Genomic DNA, 23,280 nt, shown 5'->3' with positions numbered 1-23,280 from the left:
CGCTTAAACAATGTTCGGAACGTGACACTGTTTGAAAGGGGTTTAGTAAAAGAATAAAAATATTTATTTTCATAGCCGCCTTTGATCATATTTTCCAAGGGTACCAACAATTTCTTTTACGCACCTGCTATTTTTTCTCCTCCCCCACTGTCTCTCTCTCTCTCTCTCTCTTCATGATAGGCCTGTCACATCCTGTAAATATTGTCTGTCCATCTGTGTGTGTATGTGTGTGTGTGTGAGGTGTGGAGTCGAGAAGTGGGAGGCAGGTCTCCTCTCGACGATGCTCCTGGGGCAAAAAGAAATCTGACAGGCAGTGGTTTGCCTGTTTCCATAGCAACCACATTCTAATTACTCCTGCTCCCGCTTCGCCACGACAGCATAGAACAGCTATTGTGTGCATGTGTGTTTTAGTTCATAAACAGCTGTCTTCTCCACCCAATCATCTCTGACGAAGACAGCTATGACACCTGACTTAAAATGGCCACTTCGGTGCATCCAAGTGCAGTAGTAGTGATGTAGTGACTCTGTTTAAGCTAGCATAAACCCGACCCCTCCCCCTTCCAATCTTTTCCTCTTCAGACACCCTCCCTTGTATACAAACCATGTGATCCATATTGCTGGAATGCCATTGGCTGAAGCAACCGTGGCGTCTGGCCAATCAGGTTTAAGCGCTGAAATGGCCATAAACTGAGCTGCTTGGAGATGCTTTCAGATTTTAGAGTGCTAATAGGCATGAACGGCCAGACGAAAGCAACCCTTGTCTAAAGCTTGGTCTGTTTTCATCTGCACACACACACACACACAAAGCAACCCGGGAACCATCTGTCACCACTTTTTGTCATCCTTCTGGCCATCCGATTGTCCCTGCACTTGGTCAGGGTTCATCTCTGCTACACTGGGTTGGACCAACGTGGAGCCGCGCTCCCAAACATGGAGGTGACAATGGCATGTGAGTATTGCTGAAGAGACCGTGTCGGAAGCATGGAGGAATGAAAATGATGAAGGGGCGTTTGCAAATTTGCCTGGATGTTGTCGGGAAACGAGAGATGAAACAGGTGCACAGATGGGACAGGCTTTGTGCGAAGCTGCTTGTAGTAATCAGGTTAGAGGCAGATTTCAGCTAACGATTAAAGAGGAAGCGATCCAGAGCGAGCGCTCCAACCTGCGCTCTCCTCCGTAACCCAGCCCCTCCTTGGGTACTTATTATGAATTAGCGCTTTAATGTATCGTTTCTTCATCAGTCGTTTCTCCGTTGCACATTGACCTCCAGCCGCTCTCGTTGATGTGTGGCTGTTTGTTAAGTTAGCATTATTTGTGCATGCATCCCACGTGTAGGAAGATCAACACTGTCTGTTTGGCTTTTTTGGTTGCTGTTCTTACAGGGAAAGCTTGTATTGAGGTTAATCTCTTTTGTATACGGCCTTGTCCTTTGTGCTTTCTTTGTTGGTTCAGTATTCACTGGATTGACCCTTTGTAGACGATCAAAAAGACAATAAATATCTCCCCTCACTTTTGAATTCTGCGATGGGCTGTCAGCTAGCGCCTAACGTTGATTGATTACGGTAATATCACAGGCAGCTTTTTTTTCAAAGCATAAATCTGCAAGATCTCATAAAGTGAATGATGTCTGGAGGTTTTGGTTGGTCGTGCTCAGCACTACTTCCCCTTGCAAAGCAAGATTTTTTAAAATAGAATTTTCTTTCCTTTCTTCATTCTTTCCTTTCCTTTTTTTTGCTTTATGCTCTTCTTCTTTCCATATTCCCTTTCCTTTATCCATTATTCCTATCCTTCTTTATTCCCTCTTTCCCTTGTTTTTTCCTTCCCCCTTTTCCTTTCTTTCTTTCTGCCCTTCTTCATTGCTTCCTTCACTTCTTTCCCTTCTTTCCTTACTTCCCTCCTTTCCTTTCCTCCTTGTTTTCCCTTCCATGCTTACATTTATTCTTCCTATCCTTCTTCATTCCATTCTTTCCTTTCCTTCAGTTCTTTTTCTCTTTGTGTTTTTCTTTCTCATACAAAACCAGCACTACTCTACGCTATGAGCTGAGTCTCCTAAGACCTTAAGTGACCTTAATGCATTGCACGCTTTCAGCATGCTTCATGCTGGCCCTTGGTGAAAGAGTTACTTCTGTGTGCTCCTTTCAACGGTGTGGATATGTGGCTGGATCCCAAGAGAACTGAGTGCCACCTGCTGAGTTTTCCAGGACCTGTGAAATTTTTAGGATGTTCAAGGACCTGTTATGAAATGTTTCCTTGTCAGAGAGCATGGGCATGTCTAGACTTTGTGCAATTGGCTTTCTCTGCATCTGTGTGGTCATTCTCTGTACTGTGACAACAATTGGAGGTTACGCACTTATGATACAACCTAAAACAGGAGCCTGACAGATGTCATCACTCTACAGATGACTGCAGGTTGTATGGTCATGCAGAGATGCTTAATATCCTGTTACACCAGTAGGTGCCAGGCCATGCCTCCCAACACCTCAGCAAGCATCCAGCAACCTGCTCCACAACCCAATGTATCCCTAGCCAGGTCAGAACGAGCGGAAGGGATTCGATGGACCTACCTGCCTTTGGTTTCACATTAAATTTGCTCCATCTTTTTAGTTTTCATCATCCTTTCATCTCTGAGCAGAGTCTAACCAGAGCATCCTATTGGCATGCATATGCATACACAGGTGTTTTATCCTTGTCTACTCCACTTGTTATTCATAGGCTTACCCCCAGCATTTATGAACAAAATTACTCCAGACTGTACTGCATCTAAATTCATCACATGGTCTTTGCGGTCAGTGTTTCCAGCAAATGATTTTTCCGTTAATGATATCTATTTGTTTTCTTTGAAGTAATGCCCATTTCTTTGATGTAAATCAAACTGTTATGAAAATCGTTAAGGGGGAGGAAATGGCATAATTAGCATGTCAATTGTGGAATAGATAAATGTCCCTTTTCCTTTTTGTGCCTGATTGCCCCATTGGGTCCACAGACAGTGCAGTGCAATATATGCTTTCAGGCTTCTATTGTAAATTTGTTTTCTGTTCCTTTCCATTTGAGATTTTATCATCTAAACACTATTTGGGTGATGGACAGGTTGTAAATGATGATTATCAACTCTTGCAGCTGTAGTAAAGATTTGAGTGTTGATGTGACTTCCTAGGCTAATTAAGCAGCTTTGACTTAGAAGAACTGTGTCAATAGGGAGGTTTTGAGTTTGATCCTAACACCATGTCCTAAGCAGACGTGACACTGCGACACACGATAAAAGGTATATTTTCCATGTTAATCAGAGTTTTTGTCATAACCAGCCACAATTGAGATACACAACAAGCAATGGAGTTCTGTTTTAGACACTTTCTATTTCTGCAGTGTCATGGCTGGAACAATAACATACACACTTTGGCAATGATAATAGGTACTTACTATGAACATTATTGGGTTTTTAAAAGGGTCCGATGTTTGAATATCATGTTGCATGACCTTTCTAGCCATACTGAAAGTGACTGAATAATTTAATTTAAAATAAACATGAATGTTGAACTGAACTGAACTCACAAGTGTGTGAACAGACAAGTGTATTCCATGTCAAAGATTGCATCAGACACACAGTATGTATATGTAATAATGTTCAATTTGCTTAATATTTATGAATTAGATGATGTACTTTTTGAGTGACTATGGTTTTTGATTGATTTTGTTGCATCTTGTAGCCATGTTGTATTTGATATGGACAAACATATTGCAATCTTACCACATTGCATCAGGTTAGGATTGGTTTAGTGTAGAGTTGGATCTCAAGATTTGGCAAGTCTGCCGAGACAATGATGTGGCTGTTGCCACTGTTCGCTTTAGCAATGCATGCAGAATGTTTGTAAGGCTGTTCCTGTTTATATTATGCATCAAATTGCATACAAAATGTCAGGATTATAAATAAAGATCATCCTTTTCTAAGCTTTGTTTACAGCAAAGCTGCTCATAAACTTATATGTGATTCATCTTCTTAAATCAATAAAAAACTCTTCTGATGCGACTAAATAATGGCCTTTGCATAATTACAGGTAGGAAATAAATACGACTATTAATTATGTGCTGGTGTGAAAAACAGAGAGGCATAAATGTGAATTTATGATGGATAGCTGTGTGACGTTGTAATTAAAATAAGACAGGAGTGATAAATCTCGCTGCCCTGATTAGGGGAAGAGTTTTGATTGGCTGTCTGGACGAGGGAGGTGAACAAACTGCTGTAGCTGCAAAAAGGTGCTGGTAAACCAACTAGTGGACCACTACATGCTGCGATGTAATGGCTTTTTTTTTTTTTTTTTTTGCAGTGTGTCTGTGCACACTTAGGCCAGATAGACATCTTTGGGCATTACACATTTTTTACGTCTTGATACATAAGTATTGCAATCCATAAGCATTGCGTTAAGATGCAAGGTAAGGTTAAAAATAGTTCACCTTTAACAAAACACATGACTTTTTATGTTGGGTTAGTTCATTTTGTTTCTGTCTGTTGATGGTTGTTTTTTCACATTTGGATGTGCATGGGTTTCAATACACTGCTTATGATCTGACTGTAAAAAAAAAAAGACAGGAAAACCTAATGCTCACACTGAAAACATTTTTTCATTCATCCAATTAAAAAAATGTAGGGTAATGATTCACATCTATATTTTTTTAACTTGAGCCAATGAAAAATAAATAACTTGCCCTAAACAATATTGTCTATGTCTATGAAAATTATTTTATAAAACCTGGCACGAAGTATATTTTTCTTGTTGAAGAAAGTCAATTAATTTAAATTCTATTTTTGATCCAAACAAAAAAATATAGATTTAATCAAAACAAAAATAGATGTGAATCATTACCCTAATTTTTTTTAATTGGATGAATGAAAAATGTTTCGGTGTAATTTCCAAGTTAAATCTATATCAGTTGTTTTATTTTTCCAATTTTTTAAACTAGAAAAATTAAGTAAAAAAGCAAACAAATAAAGGAACATTCATGCAATTTTCTGTTTTATTTTAATTCGAGTCCAAATGTTAATTTAAAAACACAACAAAACATGAATTTTTTATCTGGAAACATTTCCATTACATTTTAACATAAAAAACATTTTAACATAAAACAGTTCATCTCAGAATCACAACAAACGGCATCAAAACTATATGGTTTTATTCCACTCTCAGTTCACAATATTGGCAGTACTGAATTTTAGGTGCTAACTCCCCTTTTCCGAGGTTGAGCATTACCTGCTGAATAAAATGTAAAGTGCTTTTCATACACTTAGTCCAGGTGCAGGGCATAAATCAGTCTGAAAAAATGGACATCGAAGGCCTGAGATCGGTCAGTTCATCCATTACAAAGTTTTCTTCCAAGATTATTCCCGCTCTAGATGGGTTAGATATGGACTTGCTTGATCAACGCTGAGGATTCTTACTGGAGTCTGTCTTGTCAGCTGCATCCTAACAGAGGAAGAAACAGATCGACAAAGACATTATCAAGTCAGTTAGATAATGCTGTTGTCAAATACTCAAGATCATATGCTGCGTTCACACCATGTTCTACTTAGAGCTGTTCATGTCCTTGGACCTAAATTAATCTGCAGCAGTCAGGTACAATCATGTGGTACAAGTAGAAGCTCTCAGAAAATTCCCAGATTACAGATGGTAATTAAAAGTTCTACAAGGACATTAATTCTTTTTCCAAGTTGGAATCTTGTAATTATGGAAAATACAACATGGGATGAATGCACTTATACATACCTGGTTTACTGTAAAAAGAGCTGGCCTTTGGGTGATGTCAGGCTTGTCGTTGACAACTTTTCTGTGAAGAGCAAACATTAAAGTTAGTCTTTATAAGGGCATCTGACTTAAGGGTTTACATTTAATTGTGCAGTGCGCCAGTCAATAAAGTGATCCTCCTCAGAACAGGTCTCAGTTAACCCACATGACATACAGCTGATCTGGAGTTTTGCTGTGAGGTGGCATAAGTGTACATTTTAGTGCATAAAATAATTTAAATGTATGTACATGCCTGATGTGAACAACGACATTGTTTCGTTCTTGTATAACTTCCATGTCTGAACATAGAGACAGGGTTTAGCTTAAGCCAGGACTAGGCCTTGGTTAAATTAGGATATTTAAATAACTTTTATAAAAAAGCCCTAAGAACTTTTCTGGTGTGCATCTTGAGACATGACAATGGCACTGACATATTTTAAGATGTGTCAGTACATGATATTTTCAGTTAAGACGGCTTGAACATGCATTTTAGTCCAAGACTGGCCTGTGAATCTGGGGGATAATGTTTATATAATGTTAGCTGCGCTCTCTTTTCACAGTTATGAGAGCCATACTTACACTTCCAAAGCATCTCTTCCATTTCTTATTCCTTCCAAAACAAGATAGTCATTAAGAGGTCTCTGAACTTAGATAGAACAGAAGTATATTCATCCGTTTTTGTATTTATACCGTTAATTAATTTATACTTACTCTTTCAAACAGCCATGTCTATTAAACGTGGTCGTTAAATTATTGCACTCACCATATTAGCGCCACCATTGTCTCTCCTCCGCTGCAATCCTGTATGAGTAAAATTAACTTACACTCCTCATAAACAACATCGAGTGAAAAAGAAAAAGGAAAAGACGAAAATATTCTCAGTCGAACTCGCTGGTCCGGGGTTCAAGCGCGGTTTTGTCCTCTGCAGGTGCGTGAGAAAACTAGCTAACATTAGCTAATGCATGAGAAATGTCCCGTCGTTTAGACAAACAACAATTTTTCGCCGATCACAAACAGTCTCTCGAGGAAAAGAAAGAGCGAAAAAGGTTAATCTAACCTTGATATTTTACATTCGTCAAAACAAATATGTCTTAGTTGAGCTCTTAATGAAAAATATTTAGATTTATCAATGTTTTTAACTAAAAAAATATTACTTGAAAAATAAAACACATAATGGTAAATTTAATTGAAAGACAAATTATTAATTGGATGAAGTACTGCTTGAAAAACTTTTTTCAGTGCATGTATCACTATTTGTCTTACTGACTCAAGTGACAGTCTAGTTTACAGTTGGTTTGTTTGTCTGTTTCTCGTCAACGTTTGGCTTGTGTACCACAGCCGTTTGCCTGGAATTGGTTAGGGATGCACCGAAATAAAAATTCTTGGCCGAAGCCGAACAAAATGAAACACTGGGCCGAATACCAAACACGGTTTTTCGAGTTTTTTCCCCCATGTATTTTGCCAATTTGTTTCACCATTGCATAAATTAAATAGCCAAAATGTGCTTTTTGCTGTTTTGTCTTACTTTTCAAAGAAAAAATCTATTAAAAACAAATTTAAAAATATTTAACACTGAACATTTTTTAACATTCTAGCAGACATTATACCAACAAAGCACAATTTAACTTAAAATTAATAAGTTGGTAAAATAATATTTTTTTGGCCATCAGACCCCCTTCAGGCATGTATTTTTTAATGTACAAATAAAAGCAGCCTTGCTGAGAAGAGGCTTCTTTTAAAACATTAGAAAATATTACAGATCCCAATTTGAACACTGTGTGTGTGTGTGTGTTATAATAAATGTATTAACAGAGCTGTTGTAATTATTATTATCATTATTATTGTCTTTTTATTTATTTTTTTCAGAACAGCAGTAAAATTACAATACTAACATTTATGAATGTTGATGGAGTTCTTGATTTTTCTCAACTTTTATTTTGGCGGAAATGCGCAGGAAAACCTCAATGCTTCTTTTTGTTGACAACAGTAGATTTATAAATGAGTCTCATTATGAATACGTTGCAGGTATTGCTTAGGGATGGGCGATACCACTTATTTTGTTTTTGATACGATACCGATATTTTTCAAGGCAGTATCGTCGATATCAATATCGATTCGATACTAATTAACTAACCCTTTACATTATGAAATGTATTAAATTATTAAATTACTAAGAGTAAAATGGGTAACGATAAGCACTTAACTTAGTTTAAAATGCATTTTAACATTCAATACGCCTTAATTGCAACTTATTAGGTTATATTTTTGTTTACACATGGTTCAAATATGTTTTTTGTTACACATGATTTAAATCTATAAATACTACAGTTGAACTATGGTCACTTTAGTAAAACAATGGTTAATTTTCATAAGGGACTGCCAGTGCATTTATGGATTTTATTTTCCATAAAATGCAACCTTTTTATTCTGACAGTGTATGATTTCTATTAACATTACAGAATAGAACATGATCTATATTATCTTTCAACATTCAATTTAAATAACTGTAATTGCACAAACTATGCAGGCTACAATTTCAGTTTGTTTATTGTGAAATAACTCTGTCCTTCTGTCCTCTGATAAGCATTGTTCATTCAGGGCTGCCGTTCACAAAAGCTTTAAAGGGGTCATATGATGCGATTTCAATTTTTCCTTTCTCTTTGGAGTGTTACAAGACAAAATACTATAGAACTCATTATAATCAGTGCTGTGATGCTGTCTGCGCGACATGACAAATCTCCGACAGAAAACTGCTGCCGCGTTCTATTTATGACGTATTGACACAAATTTCAAATGATTTTCAAGGGTCACTTTGTCGTGTCCAGTGTAGACAGACTTTTTAGCTGATGCTGCGCTTGCGCGACAGGACGCGTCACGTCCGGTGTAAACATGTGGGCGAATTCCAAACGGCTTTATTGCGCCCTTGAAGGGCACTTCGGGAAGGGGACGCCATTTGTAGGGACGTTCCAAATGAAAGTGAACAACTGAATCCCTGCACGAAGAGCCCTTCCAGAAGTCCGTTAGCAAAGGGAACATGCGATGGTCACTTCACGGAAGTGATTTCTGTTTGTGAGCATGTGATCTTCTTTCGACACAACCGTAAATAGAATAGGCTAATTAAATTTGTCTTTATTTTAATGTAATGCAAAATATTTTTCGTCAGAAATATTAAGATGGTAGTTTAAGCAAGTTTAGTTTGAAAAAGCTTAATAGTAAATAAGACACAATTAGACAATATTTGAATAAAATAATAATAATGAGAAGAAATATATATTTGCAACAACTGGTGGTTGTCAAGGTAACATTTGGCCAGTCATTCCCTTCACCAAGGGAGTTCCAAACACTCATAGGAGACAGTAATTCCCTACACCCTTCAAAGAACACACTTCAAGGGCTCTGCCCTTCGAAGGGAGTAGGGCATAGAGTAAACTTCCGTTTGGAATTCGCCCACGGTGTCACTCTATGCTGGTTGCTATTTGATAGCGTCACATCATTGTTTGGTACAGTTTATTCAGTCTTTTCTCTTATTCGGCCAAATTATTTTTAATTTTTTACTATTTTCGGCCGAATAATTTTGGTTGCTGAACATTCAGTGCATCCCTAGAATTGGTTGGACCCCAAAGGACAAATTAGTTTGAAGCTTTAATCAGCCAGAAAATCCTTATATAATTTAGGGAGTTCCAAACACTCATAGGAGACAGTAATTCCCTACACCCTTCAAAGAACACACTTCAAGGGCTCTGCCCTTCGAAGGGAGTAGGGCATAGAGTAAACTTCCGTTTGGAATTCGCCCACGGTGTCACTCTATGCTGGTTGCTATTTGATAGCGTCACATCATTGTTTGGTACAGTTTATTCAGTCTTTTCTCTTATTCGGCCAAATTATTTTTAATTTTTTACTATTTTCGGCCGAATAATTTTGGTTGCCGAACATTCAGTGCATCCCTAGAATTGGTTGGACCCCAAAGGACAAATTAGTTTGAAGCTTTAATCAGCCAGAAAATCCTTTTATAATTAATTTTTCCAGCTGTGCAGCTGCCAGTTTATCGGATATAAAATTATAAAGGAATATAAATATATTTTACAGCACTTGTCTGTAAGGGCCCTAAAATCTGGATTTGTTTACTTTTTTTCTCAGTATAATCCAATATGGCAGTATACAAAAATCGTGCCGTGTTTTTTGCCATTTTATATTATATACTATATTGCTTGGTGTCATAGCACAACTCTATTCATGGCCTTTAATGGTACTGGCACGATCCCACAAGCCCACTCACTTTCCAAAGATATTTCAGGAACACTTTAATATTAAGATTAATCCCTCATTTGTTGTGCTTGAGGGAAGCAATAGATTTGTCCAATGGCATTGTAGCTTTGACGTCCAAAAGCATTAAATTAATACAGATGCCTTAATAACAGCGCTGATGTATTAATATAAATCAAAATATATAGTCCAATTCGGAATAACAGTCTTAGTCTTAAGAGCGCTTTCAATTTTTCAACTCACAAGCGCACAAACATGTACAAATACACACACATTCATTCTTTCCCACTGTATGTCACTCTGTATTATCTGCAGGCTGACACACAGTGGGCGAGTGTGTTCTGTGCATTTAGATGCTCGGAAGAGGAGAGGCGAGAGAAAGACAATAAGGATGGCGGGGCAGTTGAAGACTCGCACACTTCTTAGTGAGGCTGACACACTTAGTGCATTTGTCTAAAAAAAGGTCAATTTCAGCTTTTCAGCTTTCACAAATATCACCGCCCACCACTTCAGTAGCTGAAATTCCACTGTTCCCCCATAACACCTCATCCTCACGAATAAAAGGTCTGCTTCTATTTCAGCCACCACGACTTGATTTAAAGAGGCTGATAAAAGGAAGTGAGAGAGCGCCTTGGATTAATTAATTCTGAACCGTGAAAAATCGGCAAATGTGCTCAGAAAATTGCTTCCCCCGCCATAAGGGATTGTTTCAAGTGGAGAGACGTTCGCTTCTTCGTCCCCCACCTGCAGCTGTCAAAACCCCCTCCCCTTTAAACGCTACTGTGCTGTTTGAATGGAGCCATCGCGGTTTATTCCTCCAGTAATCACTCCTCTCATTCTTCAAGCACGGACATATCAGCCAAGTGATTTGGGAGGGGGCCCTGACCTTGGCCCAGTCTTATCACTAATTAAACCTCATCTAATCCTGCTGCGGGAGCCAGCGGCACCTGCTTCTCTGGGTGACTGGGATGCGTGAATAGCAACTAGACTCGGTTCCAGCTTCCCAACTCATCCGTCACTGTGCTCCCCAGCTAATCATAGCATATGATCTGTAGCCCAAGGCTTGGTGCGTACACCAACCCTCTGTTTGTGATTTCGAGCTGTGCGTTATTCAGGCATCACCTGGAAAGCTGTGGCTCTATGGCAGCTGGGCGTTTCTGTATCCGAGGATGAAGGAAAGCTGTCTGCTTTTGCTGCATATGGGTACATTTTTGTGTCATAGTCCACTGCTGGCTGTCACTTCTGTTCGTTTGCATTTGATTCTTCGTCAAACAGCAATCCCCAAGTCGGCTGTCGTGACTCTGCTTGGCTAGCCTCCTCATATCTCCACATAAAGAGCTTCTTCACAGCAACTTCTATGTGCTCTTTAGTAGTGAAACCAATGCCTATGAAACAAACAAAACTTCAAGACTTGCCTACTTCAGACATTATAATGTTTTTACATAAAAAATGTTAACGTGTTAACTGTATGTATCCTGTAGTCACTGGATCAGCCCCAAGTGATGCACTTGATGTGGAATTGTGTTCGAGCACATCTGTAATATCCCAGGTCCTGTTAGTTATTTTATAAATCTGAAGGGTTTGGTTGAACTATGCTGAGATTCAAAGAAAACTTGAGCCTGAAAACTGATTTTAGATTAATCAAAGTTCAAACCAAGACTCTTTGTTACATTGTTGGCAATTACTGTTTTGCCTGTTGTAGGACAGTAATTAAAGAAGCATTAGGGAGTCTCATTTAAGATGCACGTACAGTAGTGTCTTAGGTAGGTATTAACTAATCTTTGTTCAAAGATGTATTGTATCGACAGTTTTAGAAGCTTCTCATTTGGAGTTTAATAAGCGTGTGACTGGCTGCCCAGGTGCTTGACAGTAATGTTATTATGCACAATCTATTATAAATGATTTATTACGAAAGAGATTGCTAATAACATTAATGTATTGAATTATCGTCCCAGTTTATGTGTGTGTGCATTTTGGTGGCAATGCACATTAATTGTACAGTACACCCAAGCCTCTTCTTTTTATATATGTATATATGTATGTATATATATATATACATACATATTGTGATTTTTATATTTTCTTTTCATGCAGCATTCACTCTTTTCTTTGTCCAGCTTTAACGTATTTCCTCATTTATTCTGAAAACTTTTTTCTCCGTGAATGTAGCCTGTACATTACCAGTCAAACTGTCTACAAGACCAAGTGTAAGGTTTTTTAAAACTAAGATCATAACAAAGTTTGTGCTTTTATGTCAATTATACTCACCTTGTGCTGTCATAATGGCGAACTGTTTCAGTCAAAGGTCTGATGAACTCTGTGTGTATGTGCTACAGGTGATGCAGGTGGTGAAGGAACAGATCACTCGTGCTCTCACGATCAAGCCTAACTCTCTGGATCAGTTTAAAAGTCGTCTGCAAAATTTGAGCTACACTGAGATCCTCAAATTGCGCCAATCTGAGAGGATGAACCAGGAGGATTTCCAATCCCGGCCCATCCTGTGAGTCACTGGAAACTCTTCAATTATTTGAAGCACTTAGTTTTGGTCCATGTGTACTGCACCTGCGTCCTGCTCATGATTGAAAACAAGCCTTTAAATGCAATTTCCACTGAAAATGGCAATGAAGATAACATTAGTTCATCATAACTCATTAAACTAAGAGGAGACTCCATTAAATAAATTACCCACTGCATTACAGGAGTGTCATTTGAGGTGGAATGTACAATCTCACGGAACATTCTGTAACATCCACATGTAATATAACAGTCAAATGGAAGTGTCCGTGTTGAACTTCCAGAGTTTGTGAACTGAAATGTTGAAAATATCACTCATGATTTCATGTTCTATCTATTGTTCAGTCTATTCACTATAACAGGAATATCAATTTGTCAGCTTGGTTTTTGACAGTATACACAAGGTTCCTACACTTTTTCACTAATTATTTTCCATTTAGTATTGTTCACAGGTATGTTTTAAAATAATGTTGGAAACGCAAAGATCAGTTTTTGTAATCCCTGGCAAAATTAAATGTAAAAAAATATAAAAACCAGATAAGAAAATCTGTTTTCACATAATGTGAACAAACATTCGATTTTCTCATGAATTACTTAATAACTAAACAACATTAGAGAGGCCTTTAAATGCTAATTCATATTCCAAAATTCGGTTTTAGATCTAAAGCAGCACAGTAAATTTGACAGTAGCTTTAGCAAAACAACAAGATAAAAGGACGTTTGTCTGGCCCTTACTGACTTGTAGTACAAAGAAATGTCTAAAGACCAAGTCTGTATGTGATTTTATGAATTGTTTTTGAGTCTTTCTTTGTGTAAACTGCCAGTAAAGTGGGGTACTTTAAGCTGCATTTGTGTGATCCTCTGATGTTTCTCCAGGGAGCTTAGGGAGAAAATCCAGCCAGAGATCATGGAGTTGATCAAACAGCAACGCCTCAATCGTTTGTGTGAGGGCACCTGCTTCAGGAAGATCAGCAGCCGAAGGAGACAGGGTAAGAAACACACACACTTGAACATAAGGGTGAGAACGTTATTTTTGTTCTTTTTTAAAACCATTTTTATATTTTTGGCACCAAAGATTCAGAGCTGCCTCTTTCTTGTTAATCCAAGTTTCAGTCCTAACCAGCAGCTATGAATAACACTACATTTTGTCAATTGCTTGATTTCTGTTTCTGCATGTCGATAGCCCCGGACACACAAAACAAAATCACTGAGATACAATCCCACACCTGCATACTATTAAACTCTGTCAAGCCTGAGAGAGATTGTTTGTGGCGGTAGAAAAACATAGAATATTGCATGACAAATCCCTCAAGGATCCCTACGGAACCAGCATAGAAATGAATGAAAATACAAGCATGCAAACAATGTAAATTTGTGCTCATTGTTCTGAACATGTTTATGTGGTGTAACAGCATTGTCACCTTCAGTTTCCTCTTAAAATGTGCTTGTCGGTGGAATTTTGTCTGGTTAGTGCATAGTAAAAACATTTTCCCCTTCAAAATGAATGCACTTTCAGCTGAACTGTTTCAAACGCATCAGCTCTATGCAAGTATTTAGTTAACTGGAGCCTAGCATAGCTTTCTTGTGCTCATCTTAAGTTTGTGAACTGATTCATTTAATGGGGTTATTCAGTTGTGGCTTTTATTGGTGACCTCTACTGCACTCTTAAAAATAAAGGTTCTTTATTGGCATCAATGGTTCGACAAAGAACCTTTACCGTCCATGGAACCTTTTCATTTCACAAAAGGTTCTTTACAGTGGTAAAAGGTTCTTGAGATTATTAAAACGTTCTTCACACTGAGAAAAAAAAGGTTCTTTTAAGAACTGTTCACTTGAAGGTTCTTTGGGGAACCAAAACTGGTTCTTCTATGGCATCGCTGTGAAAACCCCTTTTGGAACCTTTATTTTTAAGAATGTGGGCTTCTTCTCATTTACAGAATTTTGATTGGAGCTCTTTATTAGTCACATTTTTTTCATTTGCATTTCAGTAATCTCTTAGTATAGTAACATAATAAAATGTCTCACATGATAGCTTTTATCTTACTTAAACGCAGTCTGAAATTTATACGTCCTATGAATATTTTTATGAGTGCTATTATTAAACCGACAGCATGATTTAGCAAGTGTGAAAAATAGCCTTGTCTGTTGCTGAGAGAGCGGAAGTATGAAGCCAATTTCAAACAAGCGCTGAGTGGTGGGAGTTATAAAGCTTACGCCGCAGATTGGAGAGTTGAAAGATCGTCAAATGTAATGTCGCTTTTTACGCGGGCTGGCTGAAGAGGAGGGCTGTCTGCTGAGCTCAGAGGGAGGCTTTATCAGTTAGCCTGGATAATTTAACACTCTTCACACTTCTACAGGATTAGATGATTCTGAGACTAGACACCTTGTCTGTCTTTTGCTATCCATCTGCCTGCCTCTCGCTTTTTTCTTTTCTCTCTCTTAGGGTCCCCACTTTCTCACTGAATCTCTTATTCTTGCTTTTTCTCTTTTTTTATTCATTTGAGATTTTTCACACTTTGCCTGTTTCATTCATTTTCTTTTATTATGAATTTTTTTTGCTCACAATCAACTATTCTGTTATCTTCCAAAGGCTAGTGGCACTAAATATGACTTGCATGGCACCCTCTCATAATTTAAATTGTGTAATAAATTCTGTAAGTTCAGCATTGTACAGCAAAATGAAACTGAATACCAAGAGTGCAGACAGAGAACCTCTTGTAAACAGTTGGGAATGTTCGGATGTTGAAATGTTCTACTTCCAAACTCAAAGTATTCCAGTTATGCTGCATTCCAGGAAACTCAGAATTCCACTTGGTAAAATAACCAAATGGAATGGCGCTTGACCTCAAGCATCATAGTGGTGGTTATTTTCAAGTAGGAGGTGAGAAATTCCAAGTTGCCTATACTGTAGGATTGGATTATTATGGTTGCTTCATGTGGTTGGTGATTCCTGTGGGGAATTTCCTTCAATAATCAATGAATTATAGAACCTATATCTAAACCTGTATCTCCAGTAAGCCTACCAATAGTTCAGTGACTCATTCTTTTCAGTGTGTATGTTCCATATGAAATAGCACTGAATCTTTACCTTTGCCCATGTCCACATTTGTGGTATCCTGCAGTATATTGTATATCAGGTTTTTTTGTAGCAGAGATACAGGTTCCATATTTCATTCATTGTTATAGTAACTAGGGTTGGGAATCGAAAATCAATTCCAATTCCAGAATTGGATACTTAAGGTCAGGAACCGGATACTTGTTGTAAAATTTCAATTTCAATTACACTTATCAATTCCTGTGTGTGTCTTTTTTTTTAGTTGGTGAAAAGGGGCTGTTAAAAAAAATTTTGTCTTCAAAAACACTGATTCATCCAGTAATGAAACAAGTCAATCTTGAGTGAGTCATTAAATCATTCAATTAATAAATTCCAAGTGATTTTGTTTAGTTGTATAATGGTTAATTTTCTTCAGAATTGGAAGTGAACTACAACCTCCATTTAAAAAAAAAAAAAAAAAAAAAAGTCTCAATTTATCCAGAGTCATGCAGCTCTATTTTGCACACAAACGGCTTTTAAACAAGTCCAGTTTTTATTTTGTCCATGCACAACTAACCTTTTCAGCAAGCTTTTAAGGAGTGCTCTCAGGCGACTGAAAGAAGCGCACCTGTGGCTGTTCACTGTGACAGGTGCTACATTGACATTTGTATTCCCTATTTTTCCCCCATAGCAGAGCTCTCTCCTTTTGGTGTACAAATTGAGCGGTCCAGTTCCTACCTTGAATCTTAAGTATTGCAGAGGTTGCCTGAGGCTGAGCTTTCCGAATAATGTTCAAATTTAATCCTCCTTTGCCATTCATTCTCTAAAACATTTTAGACTTTTGTTCTCTTTTTTTTAAGACAGCGAACAATCCTGCTTCTGGAAGACCACCTACCTTCAGAATCTAGCTTCAACCCTGGTTCAAAACACCTGAACTAGCTAATCATGGTCTTCAGAATTGCAGGTTTAGATTTGGAGCCGACTGGAGCTAAAGAGATTTAGTTAAATAGTTTTTATCCTTGCTCATGACTCTGCTTCCATACAGTGTCCATCTTAAGGTTATTGAGATTTTAAGTTCTTAGTCCTAGATTCAGGTTTAAGTGCATGTATGAAAGAGCATTGGAGCACAGACATCTCTTAAATAAAAATGACATCCACATCGTTCCCTCTTTCTCTTGACTTGCGCATATCATCAATTAGAATAGAAAGTCAGCAAAGCCATCTACAAAGGAAGCCCCTTTTTCATCATGCATGTGGCACTGCATGCATATTAAACCATTCTGCACATATCTGTTCTGCCTATTGAGCTGGCTTGTTAATAAGCTGAAGGTATAGAAAGTGTGCAGTGATCAAGCTGTTTACTGCACACTCCTTTTATCTTTGGGTTTGTGTATATGCAGCCTGTGAAGTGCCACCCTGCAGGACACTCTTTCATCCCACAATGTTTTTTAGTCTGCCAAACTGCTATTCCCAGTAATTAGGATTTGGATTCAGGCACCAGGGTCGAGTGCCAGCCATGGCCTTCTAGGCTATATGTGATCAGTCCTGGCAGTGTCTACTTTCGGTGTGGCACAGGAAGTGTCAGGAAGGGATCGGGAGACAATTTGCCAGTTACGGCTTTGCCCAGTCTGCAAGGAAAAGACAAAGAATATTAAGCGTTGTACTAGAACGAAAGGCAACTTGTTAGCTTTAGATTGCTGAAGACTGACCCACTGTTATGCTTCTTTACAGACAAGTTCTGGTACTGTCGACTGTCACCCAATCATAAAGTTCTCCACTATGGGGATCTGGAGGAAAGCCCTCAGGGAGAGGTACCACATGATTCCCTACAGGACAAACGTGAGTACAGTCTGAATTCTGACCACGGTGTGGTGGCTTCACTTTATCAAGATGGGATTGAGACAGCCACACCCTGTTTTATTAATTTTTCTTTGCTCCCTGTGACAGTTCCTGTAGCTGATATTAAAGCTGTTGTCACTGGTAAAGACTGTCCACACATGAAGGAAAAGGGAGCTCTGAAGCAGAACAAGGTGAGTCCTTTTGTGTGTGCTGGATGACTGAGAGCAAAAAATGCTCTTGAATATCAAAAGATCAAATTTTCCTTTGATGCACTGGCATGTGGCTTGGTGACAAAGGATGCATTAGTTATGCCTTGTAGCTCTGTGCGTAATGATACATCAGTTCACTTCAGTTTCAAAATCACCCTTTCTTCTTCCCACAGAACAAAGCAGGCAATGTCAAATTTATGCCACAACTGTAAAAAACGACTTCCTTTTGAAGAAATTGATGGATAGGATATCAAGTATAACTGGAACCTTCTGGCATAGCCAAAAGGTTGTTGGATCCCCCTAGTCCTGATGACACAGACTCTAAAAAAATAATAATGTGCATCAACAATGTTTCTTTGTCTTTTCTTTAAGCAAGAATTATCTTAATAGGAATTTGACTTGGAAAATCATTTCTCTCATCAACTGCAGAAGAAGAGACTGTACGGTTTCTATTGTCTCGATTGTCTCTAGCCTCATCTCTGTGCAGAATAATGGGAAGATGCTGTGGGCAGAATGTGAGGGGTCAGAAATGTTTGTCTGCTCTCATTTTGGATGTGCTGTCATCCAGTGATCCTTTAAGCCATTTGGATGATCCAATTTCATCCTGTTTTTTTAGGTTAGTTGACCCAAATAAGACAAATTAGAGATGATGTGAGGGCAGATTTTGTAAAGGCTGAGAAGCACTGCACCAGTAATGCCTGTGGTAAACTCAATGTTTGCCACAAAATACATCCTTTTCTTTGCTTTGTTATCATCTTATTTACCATCCTAGACAGGTCTCTAGACAGGTCAGGTGGTCTGAAAAGATTTAGGTTTTAGACATTTCAAATGTGCCACAGAGACTAGAATTAGTTTGTTGGCCAATTGAACCTCTTCTTACTTGAATTGGTGACTTTTTGCTTGCATGTCCATAATTTTGAAAGGGTTGTTAACAGATGCAATTGCACTGGATACTTTGCCTGACAGCTATCCCATATATTTTCAGTGTTGTTGTCAATGAGATTGAAGTAATTTGTTACTTCAAGCATTGATGCACTTCCTGTGCTGATCGTCCTACTGCTGTCTCTTGGTGCCCGGCAGGAGAGGCCTGTATACATACACACACACACACACACACACACCAGATTGGACCATCTGCTGTTGTAATATGTTCGGAGAAGATCTACAAAAGTCACGCAATAGGAGGCACACAAACACAGCAGCCCCATTAGCATTTGACAGACGGTGTCAATTCTCTTTCCTTCTTTAGGAGTTGCTGGAGCTGGCTTTCTCTGTCCTCTACGAATCTGATGAGTATCTAAACTTCATTGCCCCTGACAAGCATGAGGTGAGCAAATGGCAACCACAAGCTGCAAAGTTGTAGCTGTTGTCCCTCTTTGGTGTGATTCGGACTTTGTGCATACTGTGATTTAATGTCATGTTTTCTGGCCAATTTTCAGTACTGCGTGTGGACAGATGGGCTGAATGCACTGCTGGGGAAGGAGATGACCAGTGAGTTCACTCGCTCAGACATGGACACTCTTCTCAACATGGAGATGAAGCTCCGCCTCCTGGACCTGGAGAACATCCAAATCCCTGAAGTTCCTCCCCCGATCCCCAAAGAGCCAAGCAATTATGACTTTGTTTATGACTGCAACTAATCTCCTTTCACTGGACTGACTGATTTTTCCTAAATGCATACTGGAAGAAGAACTTTTACTAAAAGTTACAGAAAAGAAAAAACAGACATCTCTTTAAAACTTGGCTCTCTAGTGCATTATTTTGAATCCTACATTCCTAAGAGTGCTGAAAAGAATAAGTTTTTCAATGGCTTCAGAGAGACAGCATTGTTCAAATGTTCACTGTTTTTGAAGGAAAAAGATACTGTTGTTTACAAAGTAGCATTTCACTCAAAACATGTTAATGCTACTTCACAAAGTGTTTAATTAAAAAAAAAAACTTTATTCACACTTTTACACTTGCATATCGTCTGTTCAATTTTGGTTTTAAAAATGGCAACATGAATGTGTGCATTACTTCCATGGATTTAACCAGGACAGAGGGAGATGTGGAAGGTTTGGATGAACACCTGTGCAAGTGGACAACTACATTTTGTCATCTTGTTAATTAAAAGGTCCTCATTCGACAGTTTTATTTGAAAGTCTGTCACGCAGCAGGTTCTGCAACACTAAAGATACGTCTCTGGAATGCTGGTGTTGTAGACAGAAAAAAAAAGTTACTAACATTGACAAAGAAAGGAATATCATGGATGGATGATCTTAGATGGAAATGTCTTGTAAGAAGGGGGTTGAAACTGAACCTAGATAACTTAAAATGCCTGCTTGTGTATTTAACTTGATAGACTAATTTACAATAAAAAAAAGAATGCCAGGACTGGCAATGGGCAGTGAACTATCATGGCAATTTAGCCTATAGACCTATTTAAAGTAGATGTCACAGTTGCGTCACTTGCAGCTGCGCGCGCATGGTTGCAGAAAAACACTGGGAACAAGTGGAGATAAATGGGTAAAATCCATGGAATAAAAGAAAAATATATTTTTGTGCCTTTTGATGTCAAGATCGGAATGCAAATAATTTAAATAGAATACTGTCGATAAAAATGCCATTTGAAGCTAAACGCAGACGTTTAAATGGACATACTATGGATAAAAACTTATGATTACTCTACTTTTAAAGCATAAATTCGATTTAAACAATAGGTCTACATAATATTCACATACATGCTGTTCATAGGGGACGTATTGTATTAGCCCTACAGTTACAGCATTAAATATTATTTAAACCTTACTATTAACATTTTTACATAACATTTATTTAATCTCACAATTCTGACTTTTTTTTCTCGCAAATGCAAGTTTATATCTCCTAATTCGGACTTTATAACTCGATTTAACTCAAAAATAGTGAGTTTGACAAATCTGAGGGAAAGCCAGAAGAGCCGAGGGGAAAAGAGAGAATGAAGAGTTGTTTTTCATTATTAGAATTGTGAGATATAATCTCGGAATTGCGAGAATAAAGTCAGAATTTTGAAATATAAAATCAAATTGACCTTTTTTTATTCTTTTATTCCATGGCTCCATAGACTGCCGCTTGAAAACTGTGATTTTCTTTCACGTAAATTCGTCCCCCGCACTTTTTCGGGCAAGTGTGTTCGCATAGAGGTCTTCAAGAGACAGGATAGTCTGTGCATGATCTGATGTTTTACTCGGACCCAGAATAAGGCGAGATGAACATCGCAGAGGCTAAACACTCCTGTGGAAGTCCTGTGAGGAAATTCCTAATATGACAGACGTTATCCCACATGAATTTATTTTGAATCCTACATTCCTAAGAGTGCTGAAAAGAATAAGTTTGTTTCAATGGCTTCAGAGAGACAGCATTGTTCAAATGTTCACTGTTTTTGAAAGAAAAAGATACTGTTGTTTACAAAGTAGCATTTCACTCAAAACATGTTAATGCTACTTCACAAAGTGTTTAATTTAAAAAAAAAACTTTATTCACACTTTTACACTTGCATATCGTCTGTTCAATTTTGGTTTTAAAAATGGCAACATGAATGTGTGCATTACTTCCATGGATTTAACCAGGACAGAGGGAGACAAGCGTCCAGCTATCGCTGTATGAAAACAGTTGTTTTCAGAAAAACGGAAACGTTTGGAAACATGAAGACATTAAACATACGATTGCGACATTATAGTTTATTTGTGTTTGTCAAGTCATCTCCAGGTAATAAATCAAGTATATGAACAATGCAGTGCTAACTGACAGCATTTATTACAGTATAGAAACTATTCTGCGATAAAAAATGTAGTGTTTGATAAGTATATTAACAAATCATTATTATTGGTTATTGTCCAGCAGTTATCTGATTTCTAAGCCAATTAAAAGCTAAAAATGAGAGAAAAATGAAAGTTGACTTTACACTACCAGTCAAACGTTTTTGAACAGTAAGATTTTTTATGTTTTTTAAAGAAGTCTCTTCTGTTCACCAAGCCTGCATTTATTTGATCCAAAGTACAGCAAAACAGTACAATTTTGAAATATTTTACTAGGCTATTTCAAATAACTGTTTTCTATTTGAATATATTTTTTAATGTAATTTATAGTGATTTCAAAGCTACATTTTGTACATCATTACTCCAGTCACACTATCCTTCAGAAATCATTCTGATAGGCTGCTCATAAAACATGAATAATAATAATAATAATAATTAAAAAAGGTTTCTTAAGCAGCAAATCAGCACATTAGAATGATTTCTGAAGATTATGTGACACTGAAGGTATATAACTATAAAATTTCTGTCCCCCTCACTTCTGAAATGATGGCTACGCCCGATTTACACACATAAATCATCAAAAGGATGTGTGGCCCGTACGGGGATCGGACCCACGACCTTGGCGTTATTAGCACCACTCTCTAACCAACTGAGCTAACCGGCCTGACGAGCCGCCCTCCCGGCGGAGAGGCTGACATACTAGAAGTAGACGAAATTTGATGTAACAACACTGATCGCCTTATAGACCGACCAAGGAACGACTGCAGTTGAAGTGAATAAGGGCTGATACCTTTTATTTTTATTTTTATTTTTATAAGGGCTGATACTGTTCACAGTGACTTTACAATCGCCTCTAAATTAATGGCTCTATGACTTTGTAAAAAAAGGGGGCATCCAAAAATGAAAATTAACGTTACTTACTGGCCCCAAAGCCCATCTGACTTTGTCTTTGATGGATAAAGATTAATAATAACCAGTGTTGGGGAAAGTTACTTTTAAAAGTAATGCATTACAATATTGCGTTACTCCCTAAAAAAGTAACTAATTACGTTACTTAGTTACTTTTTATGGAAAGTAATGCGTTATATTACTTTCGCGTTACTTTTTAAATATAAAAAGTGTAATGAATAAACCTCAGACTGAAGCAAAAGTAAATTCACGTCTGTACAGTAGAGCGCAGGAGAAGAAACACTCTTCAGCAATAAAAAAAACAAAGCACAATTGTTAGTTTATCTAAAGTCATTTTTGCCTATTAGTATGGTTGAACTGGATCATCAAAGGTCAGCAGCAAAGATATTGGTTAATAAAATGGGATTAGATACATTTGTGTTATTTAACATTTAATTATTGCAGGTTTGCGTCATATTCGGAGTTTGCATTTCACTGTTTTAATTCATTTTGATGAATACTAAATCTGTTTTTTGTGAGTGGGATGAATTAATGCACATTCACATTTAGTCTAGAACTACAGTAACATCATGTTCACGCAGCACACACAACGCCTCTGTACTCCCGATTTCTCCCAATATCCTCCTGAGACCCAGCTATGAAATGTTATTTTACCATTTTTTTCTTATGCTCTAAACAATTTAATGGCATGAAAAAAATACTAAATTCACAAAGCTTTTTATTTCTGGTGCTCAGGAGGATATGGGGACAGGAGAGCTGTCAGTCAATAACTGGGAAAACAAAGTAACTGGCGTTACTTTTTTGAAAAAGTAACTCAAATATTTTCTTGTAAATTAAAAAAGTAATGCGTTACTTTACTAGTTACTTGACAAAAGTAATCCGATTACGTAACTCGCGTTACTTGTAATGAGTTACCCCCAACACTGATAATAAATGTCTTTCCAAAATGTAATTTTCATGCT

General features: G+C 37.7%; 1 protein-coding gene, 1 long non-coding RNA gene and 1 other non-coding gene across 10 annotated transcripts in view; 1 reads left to right on the top strand and 2 right to left on the bottom strand.

Annotated features, from left to right (window-relative positions):
• The window catches only part of LOC107556334 (engulfment and cell motility protein 1-like), a 109,010-nt gene extending 89,627 nt beyond the window's left edge, over positions 1-19,383 (top strand). For all 8 annotated transcript variants that reach the window (XM_016239421.1, XM_016239426.1, XM_016239422.1 and 5 more), the window contains 6 exons: positions 12,374-12,537; positions 13,428-13,540; positions 17,317-17,424; positions 17,533-17,615; positions 18,883-18,960; positions 19,073-19,383. In XM_016239421.1, the coding sequence (XP_016094907.1) occupies positions 12,374-12,537; positions 13,428-13,540; positions 17,317-17,424; positions 17,533-17,615; positions 18,883-18,960; positions 19,073-19,273 (747 nt within the window). In that variant the 3' untranslated portion in view covers positions 19,274-19,383. The remainder of the gene's footprint in view (positions 1-12,373; positions 12,538-13,427; positions 13,541-17,316; positions 17,425-17,532; positions 17,616-18,882; positions 18,961-19,072) is intronic.
• On the bottom strand, positions 5,340-6,530 carry LOC107556338 (uncharacterized). Its single transcript, XR_001605266.1, has 3 exons — positions 6,354-6,530; positions 5,757-5,817; positions 5,340-5,456 (listed from the first exon to the last, which is right to left on the bottom strand). It is a non-coding gene; the product is annotated as an uncharacterized lncRNA (long non-coding RNA).
• Positions 19,384-21,999: 2,616 nt separating the features above from the next.
• On the bottom strand, positions 22,000-22,073 carry trnai-aau (transfer RNA isoleucine (anticodon AAU)). The gene has a single exon. It is a non-coding gene; the product is annotated as a tRNA-Ile (tRNA).
• Between the last annotated feature and the right edge of the window lie 1,207 nt (positions 22,074-23,280).

Source organism: Sinocyclocheilus grahami, unplaced genomic scaffold (assembly GCF_001515645.1).
Source record: "Sinocyclocheilus grahami isolate Dianchi unplaced genomic scaffold, SAMN03320097.WGS_v1.1 scaffold565.1, whole genome shotgun sequence".
Lineage (NCBI taxonomy): Eukaryota > Metazoa > Chordata > Actinopteri > Cypriniformes > Cyprinidae > Sinocyclocheilus > Sinocyclocheilus grahami.
Note: the sequence above shows the minus strand (reverse complement) of the source record. Positions and strands in the feature narration are given on the sequence as shown.